Here is a 24,320-nt window from a genome sequence, read left to right as displayed (position 1 = left end):
ATATTAGGTTAGGAAATGAAGTCTTGAAAGAAATAGATGAATATTGTTACTTGGGTAGTAAAGTAACGATGGTAGGACATAAAATGCAGACTTGCACAAGCAAGGAAAGCCTTTTTTAAGAAAATAAATTTGCTCACTTCGAACACTGATACAGGAATTGGAAAGATGTTTCTGAAGACTTTCGTCTGGAGCACAGCATTGTATGGAAGTGAAACATGGACGATAACTAGCTCAGAAAGAAAGGGAATAGAAGCTTTTGAAATGTGGGGTTTCAGAACAATGCTGAGGTGAGACTGGCAGATCAAGTCGCAAATTAAGAGATACTGAATCGCATTGATGAGAGGAGAACTATTTGGCAAACTTTGACCAGCAGACGAGACAAAATGATAGGGCGCACCTTAAGACACCCAAGTCTTGTTCAGTTAATTTTTGAGGGAAGGATAGGCAGTAAAAATGGCAGGGATAAACTAAGGTATGAATATGACGGACAGATTAGAGTACATGTAGGATGTAGTACTTACGAAGAAATGAAATGGTTAGTGCAGGATAGGTTTGGTATGGAGAGCTGCAACAAAGCAATCTATGGACTGATGACCTAAACAACAACACATACTTTATTTATGCAAAAATTATATTAGTGCCTTCAAACAATTTTGTATCAACCCCTCTTTCATTATTACAGCTGACTGGTCAAATGACTAAACACCACACCTGTGCCATGCAAAGTTCAAGACTGCACAGTGTAGCAATGTCCTAATGGCCAGTTTCTGGAATTACAGTTATCTGTAGATGCGTAGTTATCAGTGACTTAACATGGTGATACGTTTAAAATGATTTTTTAAAACAACAGTTATCGGCTTCTTCACAGTTATCTGCGCAACGACTGGTAACTGCAGCCAGTGCTGTAGTTACCTCTATGTTAGAACTGATTCCAGCGAATACCAATATGAGGCGCCACTCCATACCGCTTCATACAAGATCTTACCTTAGTTTCGTACACATTAGTAACTGATAACGAACTGGTTATAATATGTTTACAGTCATTCATTGTAGTTTTAACGTGCTTGTGTGTGCTGGAGTCGACAATATTTTGGTTAGTACGTTAACTTCCACGTTATCACTGGCTTTACTCACTAATTCCACTTGTATGGAATAATCTATCCCAGCTGTTTAGATTACAATCTCCTCGGAGCATGATGCCTCTACTGTGGCTGTATCTTCTAATGCGGGAAATGAATCGTCAAATAAAACAGAACTCGAATCAAACGGATTTTCATTAGGCTCAAATTTGATTTTTCAGTGTAGCTATAACGTTAAGATCTCTTTCGTCAGGTTTTGATTCGTGAGTCCCACCAACAGTTAGTGAACACCCAATCACAAATTATGGAGTATTTACCATTAACATTTACATTTGTACTAAATAATATATTATCTTATAGACATGATATAGGCTTTTGGGCTTATGCCGTGTCAAGAAAATAAGGTGAAATTCTTTACGTTTCGCAGAGAACTGTGCTCTGTGTCTTCAGAAGAAAATCTTGACTGTCCAAGAGTTCTCGAGCAATGACAATATATATCTTAGGTACAACTACTAATGAAATGAAATGGCATACAGCTTTTAGTGCCAAGAGTGTCCGAGGATATGTTCGACTCGCCAGGTGCAGGTCTTTTGATTTGACGCCCGTAGGCGACCTGCACGTCATGATGAGGATGAAATGATGACAAAAACAACACATATGCATATACCCCGACCCCGTGCCCATGAAATCATGTGATTACTTTCGTTTACTCTTGTTGTGTTCTGAATCAGTGAAAAGTGACCTGTTTGGTAATTGCTGTGTATTTTTATCATTTTACCGACGACAACGATCAAGGTGAAATTTAAGACGATGTCTGCGTACTGTGAATAAGAAAGAAGGGGAAATATATCTCATTTTTGCATTATTAGATCGTATGTATATTCATATTATGAGAGATTACGACATGCTGAATCAGACTGAGATGACAGTGTACATATTTGCCAACCATTTTCATTGTGGAAAACTTCTGCTAGTAAAATTAACTAGATATTACCAAAATAACCCTAAAATAATTTATGTAGAGACATCTATTGGAGGACAAGAGATACTAAATATGACGATAACTGTACTGTTTATTACCAGGGCTTACAAATCTGGATTTTAAGTTTCCGGAAACTCAAAACAGCAGAGTTAAAGCTACAAGCACATTTAGGCAACTCATAGGTAACTGTGGTGTACCCAAGTCTTACAAGTGAAAATTTTCATATTCAGTCCCATATTGACCTAACAATTCATAACTATAATTTTTTAAAGGAATTTATTGTTATAAAATGTCCGGAGTATGTGACAAAGCGATGAAATTCGATCACTTTGTCGGCATAATTTAATGGACGCCGCTGACAGAGATGCCCTTCTCAGCAAACTTAGTCCATTCTGGTGCATAAAGTGTTATAACTAGAGCCCGGATTTCCATGAACTATTAACACTCAAAATATGCATGCATTCATGCACTATCATATGGCAAAACATGAATGATAAACTGGAAAATATGCACTATCAAAATTCAGTTCCTTTTAAAACATTGTACAACAATTAATTTCTCCAAATTGTCTTGATTTAAGCTCATCCGTTTATCTGTCAGCACATTATCATTAGATTACAATCTCCTCGGAGCATGATGCCTCTACTGTAGCTGGTATCTTCTAATGCAGGAAATGAATCGTCAAATAAAATAGAAAATTATCTTTCTACTTCACAAGAAGTGACAAGTGCATACTTAAATGAAGACATCTGGGACAAAGTATGGTCAAATTGTACATCTTCCGCATATTCATAACACATCTTATATAAGCTTGACAAATTCAAAATCAGGATATGAATGGATCACTTTGTTCAACTTACATCTAGCTACCGCAGCTACTTCTCCCTGCGATGATAGACACATTTGATTGTCCTCAATAACTGGTAACGACTGCCTGCTGCGATAATAAAGTGACGAGTGAGAGTTCCGGGTAGGAAAATCCAGGATAACAACGGAAGAGGGTTTAGTGCAAAACCATGGTTTGTAAGCTGATAACTCAGTAATGTGGCATCACAGAAGTGCAATACAAGTTTTGTTCATCTAACATAGATGAAAAAATGAGCCATCAAAGAGTAATGCACAATATATGATTTGATTCATAACAATTTATAACTGAGACAGCTTATTCCTAACAATTACAGAGATCAACGTGAGGCCTTCCAGCTTACGTCATTGTTTACTCATTTAAAGTTAATTTTTCCCCCATGATTGTTCCGTACTGAATAGAGAAATATACAATATTAAATAGAGGGAAGGATCCACCTTTTCAATATTCTGTTATTACGTTGAACCAAACAGAAGTTACAACCTGTTCATTTGGGACCAGTTTCAACACATTTGAAGTGTCATCATCAGCCAATTAGCAAGGCAGAACAAAAATTAAATTATAAAATTCTAAACACACATAACACAATGACCACAGTCAAAAAGAGAACGTAGAAACAATTAACACTATTTCATGTCAAAGCAATTCCAGTTGATTTTTATAAAACAATGATCACAGTCAAAAGAAACACTATTTTGTGCCGAAACAATTTCAGTTGAAGTTCATAAGCAGGTCTTGTACAATCTTGTGCTGCATTCACATATGAAGACGTATGAAGATGTTGTATTAAAGGTCACTAACGAGTTAAACTTTATGAAATTGAACTTGTGATATGCAGTTATGTATAGTTGTTGCTTTACGTCGTCTTCATATGTGAACGCAGCGCAAGATTGTACAAGACTTGCTTAAGAACTTAAACTGAAATTGTTTTGGCACGAAATAGTGTTGTTTCTTTTGACTGTGATCATTGTGTTATGAACATCAACTGGAATTGCTTCAACACGAAGTAGTGTTAATTATTTCTATGTACTCTTTTGACTGTGATCATTATATTATGTGTTTTTAGAACTTAATGATTTAATTTTTGCTCTGCCTTGCTAATTGGCTGATGACACTACAAATGTGTTGAAAGTGGTCCTAAATAAACAGGTTGTAACTTCTATTTGGTTCAACTTAATAACAGAGTATTGAAGAGGTGGATCCTTCCTTCTATTTAATATGGTGTTTACTCAAGCAACAGATAAGAAAGTGTTTGATTGATTGGATTATAGGACCTCTACCTTATGTATTAAATTTCGTTGTCATATAGGATGCCAGGAATACATTCTCCCTGTCTCTAAGTAACAGACATACTGTATAACATGGGAAAAGGCTCCCAAATTCTGCAAACCAACTTTCATAAAAGGTACTATCATGCAAGTTAACATTATATATTCACCAAAACCACAAGAAAAGTCATATTAAACAATATTAAACATCCAAATATTTGCTATTAAATCCAAAATCTTCAAAATATGCATTATGTACGAATTTTCTCCTAAAAAGGCCTTAACATGCAAACATGCAAAGAAAAAGAATGGTTATTTGGAATCATTAAGCCATAAAATGAATATTTGCAGAGTTTGAGAATTGTAAACAGCTTATTTCAAAACATGCATGTGCATGGATATACAGGCTCTAGTTATGACCAACCTGTACTTACTTTAAGCCTTTTTGCACAATACCAAGACTCTGAGCAATTTCATGTGTTCTAAACTGCAGTGTTTCGTGATTTACTGCATTGCCGTTGTCTCTTGCTTCCCTAAACCACTCCAGAACTACTATGACCACATTTTCGTATCTTCCGTCTTTAAACACCGTGGACAGAATTAGGTGGATTTTTCTCAGAAGAATTTGTCTCTCTGGTTACGCCAATAACAATATCAATGAGGATTTCTTTATTTTCTTAGATAGTAAATTAAATATGGATTTAAATTTGAATGAACCCACAGAAAAGCATAATGTACTGTTCAACTTAATTAAACCATTTATACTTAGAGAGTACTGCAGTAGAGTTGACAAACACATCAGTTGACATGCACACCTCCTCCCTCCCTCCCTTCTCCTCATCCTAATCAAACAAATTCTAACACGAATCTGCCTCTTGACTCTAGCCAATCAACCTATGTTAGAATCAAGCCTCACACAACAGAAAACAGTCACTCATCTTGTAACACACCAGCAAGAAGGTCAAAACAAGAAAGTATCAAATTTAGTACAGGATATATATAGGATATACAGATTTCTTTACACAACATACAATAGTTCCGTGTTTATTTCATTGCAGGTTTTTTTTCACAAAATTCATTTTTGGGAAACCCAGTGATAAAACATGATCTGTTTTCCCATTCTCATGCTGGTGCATTTGAATGGATGAAAACCATAACGGTATAAGTGACATTTAAAAAAAAATTGTTACGTGCAGGATGTAACTCCGGGAGGATGTATCCTTTCACCAGCAAAGGGATGCAAGTGATAGCGATAATATTCTACGCTCTAGTGATGAGTGGTATAACTACAAATAGCATTCTTTCTATGAGTGTTGAAGATGTTTAAATGCCTTTTTCTCTGAATGACCAATATGTTACTTATACCATTATGGTTTTTGTAATGGATTTAGTATTATTCCTCGCTATGGTACGATCAGTTCAGCATTTTATTCATGCGTCTCTTACTGTCTGCCTCACGGTGAATTCAAATCTCAAGATTCCTTGAACTTTCTCTGATTTGGTAATGATGAGCCATCTGGCGTTCGAGTTTGAACCAGTCGTACGAGGTGACCAAGCGGTGCTGCTATCTAGCCGGGAAGTAGTTAACCCTGCTAGGCCGGTGATCGTGGCTTGTCAATAATGAAATCGATTGCAGTTTTTTTTTTTTTTAATTCTTGTGTGGAATTGGAAGAAGACGCCTTGAAAACTACGCTTCTGGTCCTGGTTTGAGGATAAATTATCCGTGAAGAGAAGGAAAATGATTGTGGGATTTGATCCCGGATAACCATTTCTCCATCATGGCGTAAAGGCCTGAAGAACTGGTTTGTTATCTTTAAAGAGATTTCATTTCTTCTTGCGTCTGACCTTGTAAGTAGCTTCAAGCATATCTATAATGGTTAACCCACCCCATCGAAGGCTGCTAATTATAGTGTTAAGAGACACGGACACTACTAAACACTACGATATGTGAGATTTTCTACAGCTGATCTTTTGGACTTTCGAGCTTAAAATTTTTAAGAGTTAAAAAAAAAAACTTCATCATATCTATGTAATACTCATACCTTTGGTATTTGAATTCGAGTGTATGAAAGATATTAATGTTTGCTTTAATGCTGTTTTTTGAAGTTTCCATGTTAGTAAAAGTATATTTACGTTGCGGAGCTCCCAACTAACTACTATATATGAAGTGTTTGCTTAAGCTTATGGTGGTTAACTTCATTTCCTCCTTTAAATCGTAATAATTATGTTATTATTTAAATATATTTAAGCTCTTCGGAGCAAGTAAGAGGAAAAGAATAAGTTTTAGGATGAAAGCTTTTCTGATGAATTACTCGGTACTTGAGTTGGGATTTGATCATGGTGGTTGTCACTCTGTTACACCAACCGTGTAACAGAATGCAGACGAAAGGGGGCGTTGCTCCTTTGTGTCTGACACATGAGTGTCGGGTAATTATTATGTCTTGACTGTCATCTGACTTTTGGGAGGGATTGTTTGACCGTGTTGCTTACCTTTCTTCAGTCTTGTGTGACTGATTTTATTGAAGTTACTGTTCCTTGTGGGGTATCTAATTATGGTGCTACTTGTGGATTTATTGCATGTCATTGCATTATCTCTGACTCATTTCAGAAGTAATGTGTGTTGTGGGTTATGACTGTTTCTCATACCATTTGTGGTAACCGAGATAATCCATTGGAGAAGTTTTCAGCCTGCATATTGAAATATTTGATTCAAGTTTTCTTATTTGAGTTGGCCTCCCATTACTTAGGGATCAGTATTTGAATTACAGATTGGAAGGTGGTACTTTCCTTAAATGATTTGGGTTGACTTAGCATTTTAATTTTGAACTGAACTACATTGATTTATTGTTCTGGAAGATTTTCAGCGCTCATTCTTTAAACTTGATTTTAATATTATAATTCTGTATTGATTATCTTTCATTAATTGCTCGGAAATTTTAATTTTTTTTAAGGAGGTCAGATGTTCTTTATGATTTTGGCTTATTAAAGTTTTTCTTTAAATTGATCAAGGAATTATTATTTCAGCCAATTAGTTAAGCTTATTTTAAGTTGATTCGCTTGGCCTCTTGTGTCCAGTGCTTCCTCAATCAGCGACGGCCTTTTGTTGGGATAATTTGTAAGTATTTCCTTTAATTTTGCTTATTTATCCCTGGTCGTGCTAACACTCTTGACTTTAACCTTATGCTGTGAGAGTTTTCATCCATTCATTTGACTCTTGAAACAACAAGAAATTTCTCACGAACTTCTACCATTGACAACACTCAATTACTACGATTCAAAACTAATGTACCCAAATCAAAACGAGGATGTAGGAGAGACTGTTTTTTCACATTCACACTTATCCATCGGCAATATTATAGTGTAAACAAGAAGTTACTTTCATTTGAAAATACAAATGAGTAGCACAAAACTTGAATAGACACTACTAAAATTGGTGTAAAACATCGAGTGAAGATGAAGGTTTTAGTGTTTTCACAAATTTGCAGGACAACAACAAAGATTCTATAATGTTACAAAATGGACATTTAATATGTGTTTCTAATTCTTGAAGACATCACCAAGGAAAGGAATGTAAACTTTATAATATAGAATTTTTATTATTGTTTATAGTTTGTAATGTATACTTCTTAAGTTTAGCACTGTAGCTGAAGATGGTCTAAACAATAGACAAACTATTTCAACTGTAAATGAGCTAGAATAAAATTGTATAACACAAATTGTAAGTGTTTATTAGGCAGAAGTGTCTAAAACACAGTTAAAGCTACTGAAATAACACATCATACACAGCTGCAATTCATATTTATGACTTGTAGCTCTCAGTCCACCTTTTGCAGCATATTCTAACACATTCAACTTGAAGGATGCCATAAAACTTGTTCCCTTCTTCAGTTTCACTCCAGCTTGTATACTGGATGTTTCGTAATTACACACTACATGCTGCGCAAGGAACATGGAGCTCCAAAGCTGGAAGGCCAATGAGAAATTCCAAGTAGGAGGAGAGAGTGGCCAAGGCACAGGTAGTGCAGAAGCATGGGTTTCATAGTTAACTAAAATGCTGTACTTGCTGCCTAGTCATTGAAAGATTTTTTTTTCCCCCGACTATTATATTTCCTGGTAACAGTCAAAAACTGGGGAGGGTGTTACAGGCAAGTAAGTATGGTACATAACATCTACTGGGATATGAGAACATGAAACTAAAAGTATTTGTAAAAATTAAACAGCTATCAATATATAGTTCATCATACAAAATGGATGCAACAGTGAAAAACAACAAATACCTTAAGGCAGGCAGAACAGCGAGTAACTGCTGGAATGGTAAAAATGGTTCTCCCAGATCAAATTCCAGCTTGAGGTCAGAGAATTTTCTCACGTCCGAGATGTAGGGTGCATAGTGATGAGGGTAGAACCAAGACCATGAACAAACACCACTATAGTAGTAATTCAAGTTCCACTGGATTGCACGAACATAGCACTCGGCCTGTGATCTCAGAACTTCCCTGGAAACACAACAAGGATCAATCAATCAATCTACATTTTTTGCTGTAACCCAGGTGGCATATTCCCTATCAATTGTCTACCAAGTGAACATCCCTTCAATGGTTTTAAAGAACTTGGAAATTTATCCACCATTTCCCTAGATAATTTTTTTTTTGCTAGGGGCTTTACGTCGCACCAACACAGATAGGTCTTATGGCGACGATGGGATAGGAAAGGCCTAGGAGTTGGAAGGAAGCGGCCGTGGCCTTAATTAAGGTACAGCCCCAGCATTTGCCTGGTGTGAAAATGGGAAACCACGGAAAACCATTTTCAGGGCTGCCGATAGTGGGATTCGAACCTACTATCTCCCGGATGAAAGCTCACAGCCGCACGCCTCTCTGCGTACGGCCAACTCGCCCGGTCCTAAATAAATTATTCCAATCCTTAACTCCTCTTTAAATAAAACAATATTTGCTGAAATTTGTTCTCTTGAATTCCAATTGCATCTTCATATTATGATCTTTAAAATGTTTAAAAGCCCTACTCAAGCTCATTTATCTACTCATTTCATTCCACGCCACCTCCCCACTGACAGCTATGAACATATAGCTTGCAAGTTATAAATTTCATTTTGGTCCATGGTGGATATATAGCATGTATAATTGCAGTTTAGCAAACAAAAAATTCACCTTTCCACCTCATTAATAATCTTATGATTATTCTACATTAAGTTATACATTAATACGGGACATGTTTCATACTGTTTTAGGATTTCCCCAGCCGTGTTTTCTTGTTATAGATTAAAACTGACAGAGAACAACAATCCATAAAATACTACATAATCAATGGCACCTAAAATGTCTTGTCTGTGACAAGGAGAGTAGTAAAAATTCCAAAAGGTCTTGTGAATATTATATTCTAATAATGTATGACATATATTGTTTGCTAGAATCTGTTATTTATACAATATCATGCTTGTGCTCTTGTTTTAAAAATCTTCAACAGTCTAGTATATTAAAAATCTTCATTTGACCAGAACTGTAACATAAATAAGCACTATTAAAACACGAAAAACATCTGTAGCCTACTTGTTATGAGGTGGAAAGAGAATTTCTTATTGTTAGACAAAAACTGACCATTTTTTACTTGAAGGTGAAACAAATCCATAAAATCTGTTATGTCCAAATCTGGAAAGAGGAGAAATAAAAACTGACTAGTATGATCATGTGAAAGGGACCAACTAATGTGTATGTTAGACCTTAGTTAAAAAACATTACAGGGAGTAGGATGAACTCATGAAATTAAGAGAAAGAAATTGTGTGTGTAGTACCGGTAATTAATTTGTATTTGTGTGTGTGTGTGTAAGTGTGTGCTTGTGAAAGTCAGTGGATCTACTAACCAGGTTGCTGGGGTAAGCATATTTTACATCTTACATAATTTTTGCTTTTCATACGGCTTAGTTTCATAGCTTATAAATCTCATATTTTATCCCGTATTGGCTCAACACAACTAAGGTTAAGTTATAAGTAGGTTCCCACCTTCCAATACTTATCAATTTCTATATAATAGTTTTATTAATTACATAATATAAACCAGCTTAATCTTTAGGACATGTTTCGTTCCGATTATGGAACATCTTCAGCTAAAATTTTGACAAAATGGCAAGACAAATAAGACACATTGATATTTATGATGATACAATAGCTAAAAGATTCGACAAAATGGCACGAAAATTAAAACACATATGATAGTTATGATAAAATAAAATGTTCATTCATGTTGGTTAAAAATTCAACAAGTCAGTGTCCAAGTGACGAAGTAAAAACGGCGATAATGTTCTTTATATTGGAGACATGTACATTTGTTAATCTTGAAGATAAATTAGAGATACAAGATTTTCTTAATGTATAGTTATCGGGGGAACTCTTGATAAAACAACCGTAGTTGAAGTTGAGTTGCGGTTGGATTATTAAAATGAGTCTGAAACGAGAAAAGAATGAGTAAAAAGGAGGATATTTTAAGGAGAAAACCTTGTAAAAATGTATGTTCGCGAGAATAAAGGATAATGGAGTTGATTACCTTATAGTCAATCGTGTCGTATTTGACGTCCTCCCTTACGCCGTGTTGTTAACTGACTGAGATCTGTGTACGTGTGTGAGGCACTTGCGGTGGGCGGGAAATATCGGAAGGAGAGGTAAGTGAAGTGAGGAAAGCGGGAGGAATGTTGTGTATGGTGGAGCTAACTGAAGAGTGGTGCTGTGATAGGCTAGGGGAAACGGAAGGAAAAGTAGGGGGAGTATTGTGTAGGGTGGAGCTAATCGGAAGGAGGTGTGTTGGTTGTTTTTTGGGATCCTTTTTGATGGTTTTTCTAGACGAGTCTAATTTGGTAGCCTCTTATAATAATATATTGATATTTTCCGTGATTTCGTTAATATTCTGGCTGGGATTTCGTTTCTGATCAATCTCAATATAGATATTTTCGAGAATATTCATTAATTTGCCTTTGTTTAACATTCGTAGAATGGTTAAGTCCCTTTCTATCGATGTAAAACTGTGTTTATAATCGGTCATATGAAGACTCGTTGCCGAGTGCTTCCTATGTTTTTCAGCATTAATATGTTCTTGATATCTTACTAAGAAATTACGGCCTGTTTGTCCGATATAAGAATTGGCACATTCTGAGCATTTAAGCCTATATATCCCGGAATTTAAATATTTATTATTACTTGCAATGCTTTGATGATTGAAAATTAAACTTTGATTGTTGTTATTGGTGCGAAAAGCAATTTTAAAGTTGAGTTTCTTAAAAATATTAGTAATCTGGTAAATATTCCCATTATTGTAAGTAAAAGGGGCGAAGTTTTTCTTTTTATGTTCTTTTACCAGCTGCGTTTGAGGTTTATTCTTCATTTTATTTATTAATCTATCTATGTAGTGTTTTGTGTATCCATTGCTTATCGCTATTTTGTAAATGAGATTAATTTCTTTTTGGAGATCGTTTTTGGACAAGGGGATGTTAAAGGCTCTATTTAACATGCTTAAAAAGGAACTCCTTTTATGTGCCTCAGGATGGTACGAATCTTGTATCCCTAATTTATCTTCAAGATTAACAAATGTACACGTCTCCAATATAAAGAAGAACATTATCACCATTTTTACTTCGTCACTTGGATACTGACTTGTTGAATTTTTTACTAACATGAATGAACATTTTATTTTATCATCATAAATATCATATGTGTTTTAATTTTCGTGCCATTTTGTCAAATCTTTTAGCTATTGTATCATCATAAATATCAATGTGTCTTATTTGCCTTGCCATTTTGTCAAAATTTTAGCTGAAGATGTTCCATAATTGGAACGAAACATGTCCTAAAGATTAAGCTGGTTTATATTATGTAATTAATAAAACTATTATATAGAAATTGATAAGTATTGGAAGGTGGAAACCTACTTGTAACTTAACCTTAATTAGTTTCATATGATTGTTGACCAGTACAACAGTAACACTATTGACCTGCAATTCCTCTCCACAGCCTTCACCCTCCCCTTCTCTTTCGTCCCTACCACCTTCAACAAGTTTTGTGTTGCAAGAGCAGCTCAGTAGCCACTCGCGATCGTTACATTGTTGCCACCTAAATGGCCAGTCGTTATTAGCTCATATGGAAGAGGTTCAGGCTATTTTTAAAGTGAACAATGTAACATATTATTGGAATCAGTGAAAGCTGGATGCGTACAGATATGCCGTCATTGACAGCTAACCTTGACAGATACTCAATATTACGCCATGACCACATTGACAAAATAGGCGGTGGACTTCTACTTTATTACAGAAATGACCTAAAATGTAAGATAATTTCTACTTCTGACCCACGACTTACACTGCGACCGGAATTTATGTTTGTAGAATTAGACTGCCATTAAAAGATATTAATAGGGAATATATACAAGCCGCCTAAAATAAGACAGACTGATGATTTTGAAGAGGCATTAGCAAATGTTATCTCGGCATATGATGACAATCATGGGCGACGTTAACACTGACCTTTTGAAGCAGACTAGTGACGCAAACAATCTACTGAATTTATTTCTCACTACAAACATGGCAAATTTACCCCTCAACGCTACTAATCACGTTCATTACTCTGACCGTACAAGTCATACCTTAATTGATCTTCTCGTGACAAATCAACCTCAAAAAGTAATTAAGCACGGACAGATCCCTGCTCCTGGCATCACTTCACATGGTCTATTGTACGTGTGTTATTCTACACGAATACCTAAGTAAAAAACACGCTACACTAGAATACGGCACTTATGACATATGGACCGGAATAAACTACGCTACGATGCATATAACTTGCCTTGGGATACTATACGTAATTTTCAGAACATTAACTATAAAGTAAACAAATTCAATTCACTGGTACTGGAAATATTTGACAAGCACGCACCAAAGAAACAGGTAAGAATCACCCGCCATCTTCGCGTGGCTAACGGCCGAGATAAGATCTGCTATGGCCAGTCGTGACAAACTGTACAGACAATACAGACAGATGCATGACATAGATGATTTCGACCGATACAAGATTCTGAGAAACAGAACCAAGCAGTTAATTAGGAATGCTAAATATAAATACTTTCCGGAACTGATGAACAATAACAGCCCGAGACAAAAATTGAGTAAATTACGCACGTTAGGTATAGGTAAAGCCGTAGAGCAACATGTACCAAGCTAATGATGACATTCCTATCTTGCTTATTAAGGAAATCTTAGGAGCTGTTCTGCCAATACTATCTCATATATTTAACTACTGCCTGACAAACTGAGTATTCCCAGATGTTTGGAAAGATGCACTAATTAGACCCATCCCGAAGAGCTCCAAGTTAGATTCCCCTTCAGATTATCATCCAGTATCCATTCTACTACCCTTATACAAGGTGCTTGAACGTCTAGTTCAAACACAAGTTACTGAATACCTTACCAAGCATTCCCTCCTTAATCCCTTTCTATCCGACTTCAGGAAAGGACATAGCACTGCGACAGCTTTACTACGAGTGACAGATGATATCAGACGTGCAATGGACCAACAGAACATGACTGTACTGACATTATTAGATCTCAGTTGTGCCCTCCACACTGTCAATCCTCAGTTACTACTGCAGAAACTTCGAGAGCTAAATTTTAATAGTGTATCACTTCGTTTCTTTTCATCTTACCTTGAAAATTACCGGCAACGTGTAACAGTTGGAAATTTGAGTTCAGGATGGCAAAGTAAGACCCTCGGTGTCCCTCAGGGGTCGGTTCTCGGACCACTGCTATTTATCATCCAAATTAATGATATATCAACAGCTCTTAAATTCTGCAAATTGCAAGTGTACGTAGATGATGTACAGATTTACTATCATTCAAAACCGAGTGATATTGATACTGCAATTACTAAAATAAATTCCGACCTTCAACATCTTGGTCACTATGCAAATAAAAACAGTTTATTAATGAACCCAAATAAGACTCAAGTTGTTATTATCGGTACCAGTAAAAACCTTCATTCCCTCAAGCAACAGAACACCTCCCCAATAATTTTAAACAATAAAATCATACCCTACTCTACTTCAGTGACCAACTTAGGAATTATCATGACTGAGACTCTAAACTGGAATCAACAGGTGATAAGCACATGTAATAAAGTACATAAATGCTTATATCCGCTGAAACGGTTCGCTAAGTATTCTCTGTTCGACTTAAAGTACAAATAATTTGCTCTCTTATACTACCTATATTTGACTACTGTGACACTGTTTTGACTGAAATAACCTGCAACAGTAACAAGAAACTGGACCGGAGCCTGAACAGCTACATAAGATACATCTTTAATCTGCGATATGATGCTCATATATCACTTTATTATCAGGAGCTGTTGTGGCTTCGAGTGCACCAGCGCGGTGAACTTCACATGCTATCACTTCTGCACGAAGTACTGTACTTTCTACAAATACTATCGACTATCTGTCTCCATCTTTTTCTTACCTCTTGTCCTATCATGAACACAATACAAGATCTGGCTCCTCTCTTGCAATACCTATAAACCGCACTGCTGTGTACAACCGCTCCTTCATAATCTCTGTGTCTAGGTCATGGAATACGCTACCTGCGAACATTAGACACAATCCTTCTCATTGCAAGTTTAAAGTGGCTTGCTCGGTGCATCTGCTGGGTAGATCCCGCTGACTTGCTGGATAATTGTTGAGTGAATGAAGGAATGAATGAGATGAACGAATGGATTACTGCAGTTACATCATTTAAATGTATGTTATTTTGTGTATTTTAAAATTAAGGATTCTTTCATTATTATTATTATTATTATTATTGTTACCAAGGTTTCGTGGATTAGCAGAGGTGAAAGAGTTGCCAGGGTGAATGGGTCTAACTACAAAATTAAAGTTAATTTAAAACTGTAACACGGTTATATTTTTCTCTCTTTTAAAAGAAACCACAAGTAACAACAAAACTTAACAACTTCTAACTAGTTGAGATAACAATGGTACCTCGCTTAGAAAAATCCAAGATTTTAACTTTTAACACACTTTGGGAAAAAGTCCCTAGGTTTTACAACTTTTGAACATCCCACCTTACAGAGGAGCATAATTTTACAAAGGGCAGAAATCCCCTAATAACCTGGAGCACTTGCTCCCACCTTGCAATGTCAAGCCTCCTAGAGGCACATTTCCAATACTTAAAAGAGCTGACCCGCTCTCAGTTTTCCAAGCCTATTAAAGGCAATACCAGTCTTTACACTTAATTGCCATCACGGTACAACTTACACAAAATGAAACGGGGGTATCTTGTACCCAACCTACTGGGCCTTAGTAGAAAAGGAACAGGTTAAGTAAATGGCCCAAAATGCAAAAATGAATGGAGGCATGTACTTGCGCTCCTACACATACATTCTTAAAACCTAAGAGGCACTAGGCCGACGAAACAGGGGCTATTCCCAGACTATGGAGGTGACTCCTATAATGAATAAATTTAACACAATAAGGAAGAGTAGAAAATCAGTTACCAAAACGTAGTCACCTCAAATCAAAATGAAGGAGAGCTCGAGAGAGTAAAGCACTCTCTATCCCCGATTTACAGTTAAAGATATTTACATAAGCCGGCAAAAATGACATTACAGAAAAGTAGGTTACATGGTAAAAGTTTCAGACCTTTCCCGTAGGTTAAACTGCTGAGCTAGCAAGAAATAAAGATGTTAAGTGGCCATTACCTTGCTGAAGAGCTGCTGCCTGATGAACGAGGCACCTCCCCCCTCCTGCTACACGTCAATACACTAGGTTAGATGTTGATCAACTGGCCGAGAGACAAGAAAATCAGCAGGTTTTATATCCTCGGGGAAGGTTCGAGACCTTTCATGAATGATCAAGACACACCCACAGAGTTTTATTGGTTAACATCAAAAGGTACACACAAAATCGAAGAAGAAATACAGGATTGGCTGAAAATTAATTACAGAAATTATTGATTGGTTAACTTCGAAACTATTCCGAAGACCGTTAACGTAGTTAGTGGGACGTAAAACAAATAGTATTATTATTATTATTATTATTATTATTATTATTATTATTATTATTATTATTATTATTATTATTATTATTTATTAACTTCAAAACTGGCGGAAGGAAAAGATAAATATTGCCAACCCAAGAATTAATGAACAAAATTTAGTATAGATAAAAAAATTATGAATACAAAATTTCTTCAAATAAAGTTCTTTCACTTCGCACCAGGGTGCATGTTCATAGTTTTTTTTTAAGAGGCATCTATGAGAGAATGTCCACACTTCTTGATAAATAGTAAACAAAAACAAGTCGAAATTCACACAGTGACATCTTCAGAAGAAAAATTTAAGTGGTGTAATTCCAAGTTCAGTGTTTCTCCAGTAGAGGAGTTCTAATTGGCACAAGATTTAAACGTGCGGCGTAGAGGTGTACCACCCGGTACAATTATTATTATTATTATTATTATTATTATTATTATTATTATTATTATTATTATTATTATTATTATTATTGCAATTGCTATTAATATTATTTGTTTTATTTGTATTCAAAATTATAAGTTATGTATATATATATATATATATATATATATATATATATATATACTCATCTAGTGGTTAAGTGTAAGAGAGGGCCTTGAGACCTAACTTCGCCACCAATAAAGGCATTATCTATCTATCTATCTATCTATCTATCTAAATGTACTTGCCCTACAACTTCCTACAGCCGACTCACCAACAGCCACCTACTGTACTGTGCTAACAGCTGCTCTCCGTCTAGTTTTGTAACTGTGTTTGATTGCAGGACCTGCACATGCAGCAGTGGGAGGAGCGAAAGCAGAGGGGCTCGAAGAGGGTGGAGAAGAAGCTGCCCCATCTGCCAAGAAAGGCAGGTTTCTTTTTCCTACAAAGATTTCTTTTTTTGTTGCCATTGATTCTTTCATGGCCCATATTTATAGACATGACATAGCCTTTTGTGCATCAACGCAGAGCAAAGTTCTCTGCAAAACCTAAAGAGTTTACCCTTATTTTCTTGACACAGCATAAGCCCAAAAGCCTATATCATGTCTATTTTCTTTATTGTAGACTAATATCATTAACAAGGAAGGGGTTTCTTCATAAAGAGGATTCCTATTTTCTAAATTTTAATCGAGATTGTATTTCTTATGTTTTCTGTCACGTTCATGAGGCTCCCTTTATTAATTCTTCTGTTAACCCTCAAATCTTGCTCTATGGTTGTAAAATTGTGTGCTGCTTCCTCCAAGAGAGTGCTCATTGCAGAAAATTTGTGATGCCTAGCGACATTAACGTGTTCCATGTATCTAGCTGCTAAGCTTCGTCCCGTCTGACTAACGTATGAAGCCCTGCAATCAGCACAATTAAGTTTAAAGACGCCTGAGTCTGTGTAATGGCCAATCTTGGAATTAACGGTACCATTGTTGAAGAATAATTTAGAGTTTGTGTTCAGAGTGGAAAATGCACCTTAAAATAGTGCTTTTCTTGAACAAAATTGATATATGAGTAATTGCTGGACTACTATAAATGAAGACTACAAATTGTGATTTTTTTATCTATTTAAATATATGAACTTCATTAATGTTTCTGTATTGAACTGAGATCAACGACAAGATATCTATTAGGTTCAACCTTTTCAATACTAATTAGGTACATGTTTATGTTACAAATACCTTTTATTCAATTTGGGGACCGGTTTCGGCACATATAATGTCATCATCAGCCATAAAATGAATCACAAATATATAAGCAAAGACATAATAATCAAAACTATTGTGGATACATATGGAACTATGTTCATTAAAAATCTATAACTGTCCATTCACACCATGTGTTAAGATAAATCGCCATAACAGAAGAGTAACGGCTTAATAATTAAATTTGGCACAGTGACACATTGAAGTAAGCATAAAGTCTCTCACTATTCAAAGAATAAAAGAAGGTTCTTCAATGTGTAGTCTTTGTGCATCCATTCAATAGAAGGCTCCGATAGGCTTCCAAAGTAAAGAGTCATTTAAAACACACGTGCTATGCGTCAATCAGAGCGTCAAGACCTTATTTGAGTCACTTGTAATTTACACCTGATAAAAATTTTAACACTGATGAGTATGAAATCAGTCAGTGGTAAAAGATGTTAGTCTTGTGAGAAGGAGATATAAACTGTGGTAGGTCTGGAGGGGAGGAAGATTGGGGGGAAGAAAAAGATCTTGTTAGGGGATTAGTAGGTTTAAAGTGGGTCTTGTGAACAATGTGGTGGGGGTTTGTAACATGATAGGGTACTGTGTATCGCAGTAAATATTGACCTCCTATTCGGAAGATTAAAATACTGAAATACTTTAATTAAAAAATCAAACAGAATGTTAGTTTTTTCTGAGATTTCGTTCAGATTCGAATTGGAGTTGAAGAACTGGTTGGTCTAAGTGAATGAAGCAATTTTCTGCGATGTCAAGAATAGGGCCTTTGTCCATATTCATGAGAACCTCTATATCTTGTTGTATGTTACTGAAGTTATACTTTGAATCTTAAATGTGCTGGCCAACTGCCGAGTATGTATTATATTTTGTAGCATTAACATGTTCCATGTATCTGATTTTCAAGTGCCTCCCTGTTTGACCAATGTACGAGGATTGACAGTTTTGACATTGGAATCTGTAGACACCCAATTTTTGATAAATGTCAGTCTTGTTAATAGAGCTGGTATGATATAAGATATCCATATTTCTATTGTTAGTTCGATATGCGATTTTGGTGTTTTGTTTCTTCAGAATATTTGTAAGTACGTAAATATCTTCATTGAATGTGAAGGTTGAATAATAATCAGGTTTAATTTTCTCTCTAGTTAGAGTTGAATTTAGGCAAAATTTTCGTTTGTTGATAATGCGCTCTATAAATGCATTGTCGTAACCGTTATATTTGGCTACGAAGCGGATTGTACTCAATTCTTTATTTAGATTTACTGTGTTAAGTGGTTACTGAATGCCCTGTCTACCATACTGTTGTAGGTAGCATACTTGTGTGCTTTGGGATGAAAATAATTTTTCTTGATAGTAGAGGCTGTCTGTGTTGGTTTTCTGTAAATTTTGTATTCTACTGATGAAGGAAGTCTGTTTAACGTGAGATCCAGAAAATTTATGCTTCTGTTTGTCTCAGATTCCAGAGTGAACTTTATCTGCGGATCAATATTGTTTAAATTGCTAAGAGTGGTGGCTGCATCAGTAATTCCTTCGTCAAGGATAACGAGTGTATTGTTTCTCTTTTACATAACTTTCAATATGAAAAAATGAGGATACTCTCTTGCAATGTAATGGCCAACCAGGCTAAGGTATACATTAAGTACAAATTTACAAATCTCAAGGTTAAAATAGGAAAGATCTCGAAAGATACTGTAATTAGAAAGTGTAAGAATCCAAGATGTTTCAAGAACACTCGTACACTCCTGTGTAAATATGATTTTAACAAAAATGCATGGATGACATCAGCAGGAAGGATAATAGCGATAGATGTCCAGCTCATCCTTCAGATACATCTTTCCTGCAGAATATCAAAGTAAATTTTTTTCCTCCTAACTGCATCAGTCATCCGCAGCCTTTGGATCTTGGCATTATTCACTCTGTGAAAGTGACATACAGGAAGGCCCTGGATCAAAGAGGTATTTCTTTCCTTGAAAGAAATGAGGAAATGAAATTGAATATATTCCAGGCCATGGCAACTAGACACAACGGGCACTATTCAAAGCTACCTTGGCCATGCAGGTTTTGGTGCCATTTCAGAAGTTTTTATTTTAATAAAGAAGACGCTATTGATAACATTGGGGAAGATAGAGGGGTTGTTTCAGAGAACTGGAGTGCCACAACATTCAAAGAATTTGTTACTTGTGATGATGATATCCTAACCTCAGCACCACAGGTGGATGTAGAAAGCCTTTGTAACGATGCAAAAAGACAATCGTGAAGAGGGAGAAGAAGAGGATCCAGCGAAAACCAACTTTTGGGGCAGCAGTGGAGGGCCTGAGTAATGTCCACTGGTACTTCTTCTCCTTCAATGTTGATTGGGCAAGAGGAAGCAAACTACTGTACTGGACTATTTCAGGAAGTGAAGGTTAATATGCTTATTCTTATGGTTCTCATGGACTATTTTTCATAAATCGCTTTAAGATCATGTTAGACCTCTGTTCCTTCAAGTTAAAATTGCAAGTCGGTAATGTCCAATAACGGACCATTTATATTGGTATTATAATACCTATTTTGCCGGCCCCATGGTGTAGGGGTAGCGTGCCTGCCTATTACCCGGAGGCCCCGGGTTCGATTCCCAGCCAGGTCAGGGATTTCTACCTGGATCTGCGGGCTGCTTCAACGTCCACTCAGCCTGTGTGATTGCAATTGAGGAACAATCTGATGGTGAGATAGCGGCCCTGGTCTCGGGAGCCAAGATTAAAGACCAAGAGGATTCATCGTGCTGACCACATGCACCTCGTAATCTGCAGGCCTTCGGGCTGTGCAGCGATCGCTTGGTAGGCCACGGCTCTTCAATGGCTGTTGCGCCATGGGGTTTGGTTTAATACCTATTTCTCTTTTCCTTACTGCAGGTTGTGCTCCCAATGATCCACCAAGGAATTTGTTACATCTGCTGTTTTGTAAATATTTTCTGTTATTTTTGTATTAATTTGACTTTTTTGTATTTCTTGTTCATTTATTATTTATTGGCATTACATCAGTTAAAAGACAAATGTATTATTTCTTATGATATAGCCTATTTTCTTTGAACCCCTTTTTAAGGAAGAAATACCAAACTCCCCTGAGATTCTTTAAAAAAGGGTTCTGCTGTATAATGAAAATCAGAAAGGAAAAGAATAAGAAGAACAACAAGGAGAAGTCTATGGCAATGGGTTGAGAGAAGAATGTATGTTGATGATGATGCTTGTTGTTTAAAGGGGCCTAACATCTTGGTCATCGGCCCCTAATGGTACGAAATGAGACGAAATGTAATGACAATTTAAAAGTCCAAAATTGTCCACTGACCAGAATTCAAAATGCAATGACAAAGGATGAATGGACGAATATGAATTTAAAACCACCAGAGGATCCGACTCGCAATGCCCCACATTGTAGGATGCTAACAGTAGAACCTCGATAATTCGAAATCGGTTAATTCAAAATCCCGCCTAATTCGAAGAAGGTCTCGTTCCCGGAAACATGAGATACAGTTTTGCATGTTATTTAATTCGAAATACGGATAATTCGAAATTCGAAGTACGTCGGCCCCATTACCGAAATTTAGACTTTTAATTCGAAACTGCCTTTACATTTAAAAACAGTAGTATGTTACCGAGTAATTTCAACTCGAAATTTATCCGCGTCATAATAGAACGTGTGTACTGGAACGTGCAGAGGTACTGTAGCTTTCCACATTTACACTCACTTCGGTGGATCTACAGTGCGCTTCATGATTACTAAGTTGAATGAAATCTGAATTCTTTTGTATTCAAACTTTTAAGGAACGCCGTAATATCACGCAACGGGCAGTGTGCGGGAAAACAGAATCCGTGAACACTGGCGACACTGACAGTTGACGAAAAAAAAAGTGGCTCTCATAATAAATTCGTAGACACCGAACAATACTGTCATTGCCGATGAAACTGCATTGCTTTTTTTAATGCGAGCCCAAACGATCATATGGTTTTAAAGGAGAAAGTGCCAGCCGGTGAATCGTACAAGTGTGAAGGATGGGGGTCATTGTAGTCTGTAGTGCGTTGTGCGTTGCAATGCACATGCACATTGAAGCGAGAAACTTTATCCCCTCGTCATAGGAAAAATCGATAAGCCACAATATTATGGGCGTAGGGCACTTTCCGTGCCAGAACAAAGCATCTAAAAATGCAAACAGTACAGAAATCCAAAAAATAATGCATTTGCACAGGGGAACCAGCATAATTTATCCTCGTCTTTGAATTGTGTGATATTTTTCTTTCGTTGCGTGAGGTTATGTTTGTAAGTGATTTATTCAAGTGCATTATTTGAACATTGTAAATGCACCTTGTTGGATACATGTTCGAAATAAGTTTTTTCCCATGGCATTTGAAAGGTTTAAACCGTGAATCGAGGTGATTGCATGTATTAATGAGTCTTAGAATACTTTGTGACGCGGCAAGTGTTTACATTTCTGAAGTACAAGAGAAGTGCCATGGCAGGAAATCGTACAATCATAGTCATAGGCACCGCCGTCTCGATCTTCTTATACTGCCTGCTCTATGCCGCTAGTTTAACACAGGAAGGCGCGACTACCAACATTTCTCCAAGTCGCCATAAGAGTGCAGCAGTAGACACACAATCTTCACTGTCAGTGTGGGTGTAGCACTGTGTTATTGGAGCATGAATGTGTGTGAAAACCGGAGTTATTTTGTACAATGAATAAACGTGTCTGGTCACTTCCGTTCGTACAAGAGATATTTTGTATAGAACTGTGAAATGAGTTAATCATGTTATGCTTATAGATATTTCGAAAGTGATTTTAAGGTGTTAGTACTTGTTTCTTTCCGTTCGTGCAAGGTATATTTTTTCAGATTCTTTCCTTTCCCAAAATATTCAACTGTTGTGTACCATTTTGCCAATCTCGGCAAGGTGGTTCGCAGCCAGAAAAGATACGACTCCATGAAATACCGTCTAGTAAAGCGGCTGTCGGCTTTATCTAGGCAAGGACCTAATAAAGGAAGTACCGGTAATTGGATGTCCTCAGATTACTCTCGCATCTGTGCCTTTATACCTTATTTCAGAAGGTGATGGAGCCTCCACGGCTCAGGCGGCAGCGCGCCGGCCTCTCACCACTGGGTTCTGTGGTTCAAATCCTGGTCACTCCATGTGAGATTTGTGCTGGACAAAGCGGAGGCGGGACAGGTTTTTCTTCGGATACTCCGATTTTCCCTGTCATATTTCATTCCAGCAACACTCTTGAATATCATTTCATTTCATCTGTCATTCATTAATCACTGCCCCGGAGGAGTGCGACAGCCTTCGGTGGCTGGCACAATTCCTATCCTCGCTGCTAGATGGGGGCTTCATTCGTTCGATTCCTGACCCGGTCGAATGACTGGAAACAGGCTGCGGATATTTTTTCAGAAGGTGATTAAAGTCTTGGAGGATAGTGGATTCCTTGTGATAAGAATAGTGACGGACAATCACAAAACAAACGTCTTCATGTTTAGACATTATGGACAACCTCAGATATCCAGACGATAACATTCCAATCAAAATAGAAACGGGAAATCAAATCCTAATTTGCGGGTACTAGGTTCGTGTTGTTGAAGAGAGGATGGAGTGTGACATTTGTGTCAATAACATCTCACTGCCTAGAGCTTCGACACCGCTATATGAAACTGATTATGCATCAGGACAGAGGAGGAGTTCGATACCCAAAACCTTGTTTTGTTGCTCTGGTGAAGCATCTGCAGGAGTTCGTTTAAGCTGCTGTGCCCTATTGTCGAAGTCCTCAAGCGTACGCGCGTAATACGAGGACGTGCGACATCTTCCCTCTCACTTATAGTTATGAATTTCATTGGTTCCGTATTGAAGTGGGATTACAACAAAATTAAATTCTTTTCAAGGTCCACCTATTCAATACAATGACGTTTTATTGTGATTCAATCACATGTCAAATAGTCAAATGGTACCAGTTTCGGCATCTATGTGCCATCATCAGCCTTGGGTACAAATTAAAACAAGATATACATTCCTAAAACATCTAAAACACATTTTAACACATTATAAAATAACATACAATTAATGTGGTGATACATGAAATACGATAAAATTATGATACAATTGGTATGATATAAAATTCTTAAAATTCCGGCTGTTCGTTACATAATTCAGTCTGTGTGCATCCGGGTGAATTTTTACAGTTGTATGCTGTCTATGTGAATGACATTTGTTCCTTTAGATATTAGGTGGTTCCAGGGAAGTTTACTTTGATCATGTAAGATCGCGATGTATTTAGAGATGACTTCCCACTTCAATTTGAACCTTGAGCAGCATGTGAACGTGTTGTTACACAGACGGAGCCTTGCTGCTCAAGGTTCAAATT

The 24,320-nt window shown here is 36.7% G+C and overlaps 1 protein-coding gene across 1 annotated transcript in view; it reads right to left on the bottom strand.

The window, feature by feature from the left end:
• Positions 1 to 24,320, bottom strand: part of pcm (pacman) — a 668,873-nt gene that overhangs the window by 483,175 nt on the left and 161,378 nt on the right. Inside the window, exon 11 of the mRNA XM_067150369.2 lies at positions 8,472 to 8,690. Within this exon, the coding sequence (XP_067006470.2) occupies positions 8,472 to 8,690 (219 nt within the window). The remainder of the gene's footprint in view (positions 1 to 8,471; positions 8,691 to 24,320) is intronic.

Source organism: Anabrus simplex, chromosome 6 (genome assembly GCF_040414725.1).
Source record: "Anabrus simplex isolate iqAnaSimp1 chromosome 6, ASM4041472v1, whole genome shotgun sequence".
NCBI classification, from domain to species: domain Eukaryota; kingdom Metazoa; phylum Arthropoda; class Insecta; order Orthoptera; family Tettigoniidae; genus Anabrus; species Anabrus simplex.
This window is presented reverse-complemented; position numbering and strand designations above follow the sequence as displayed.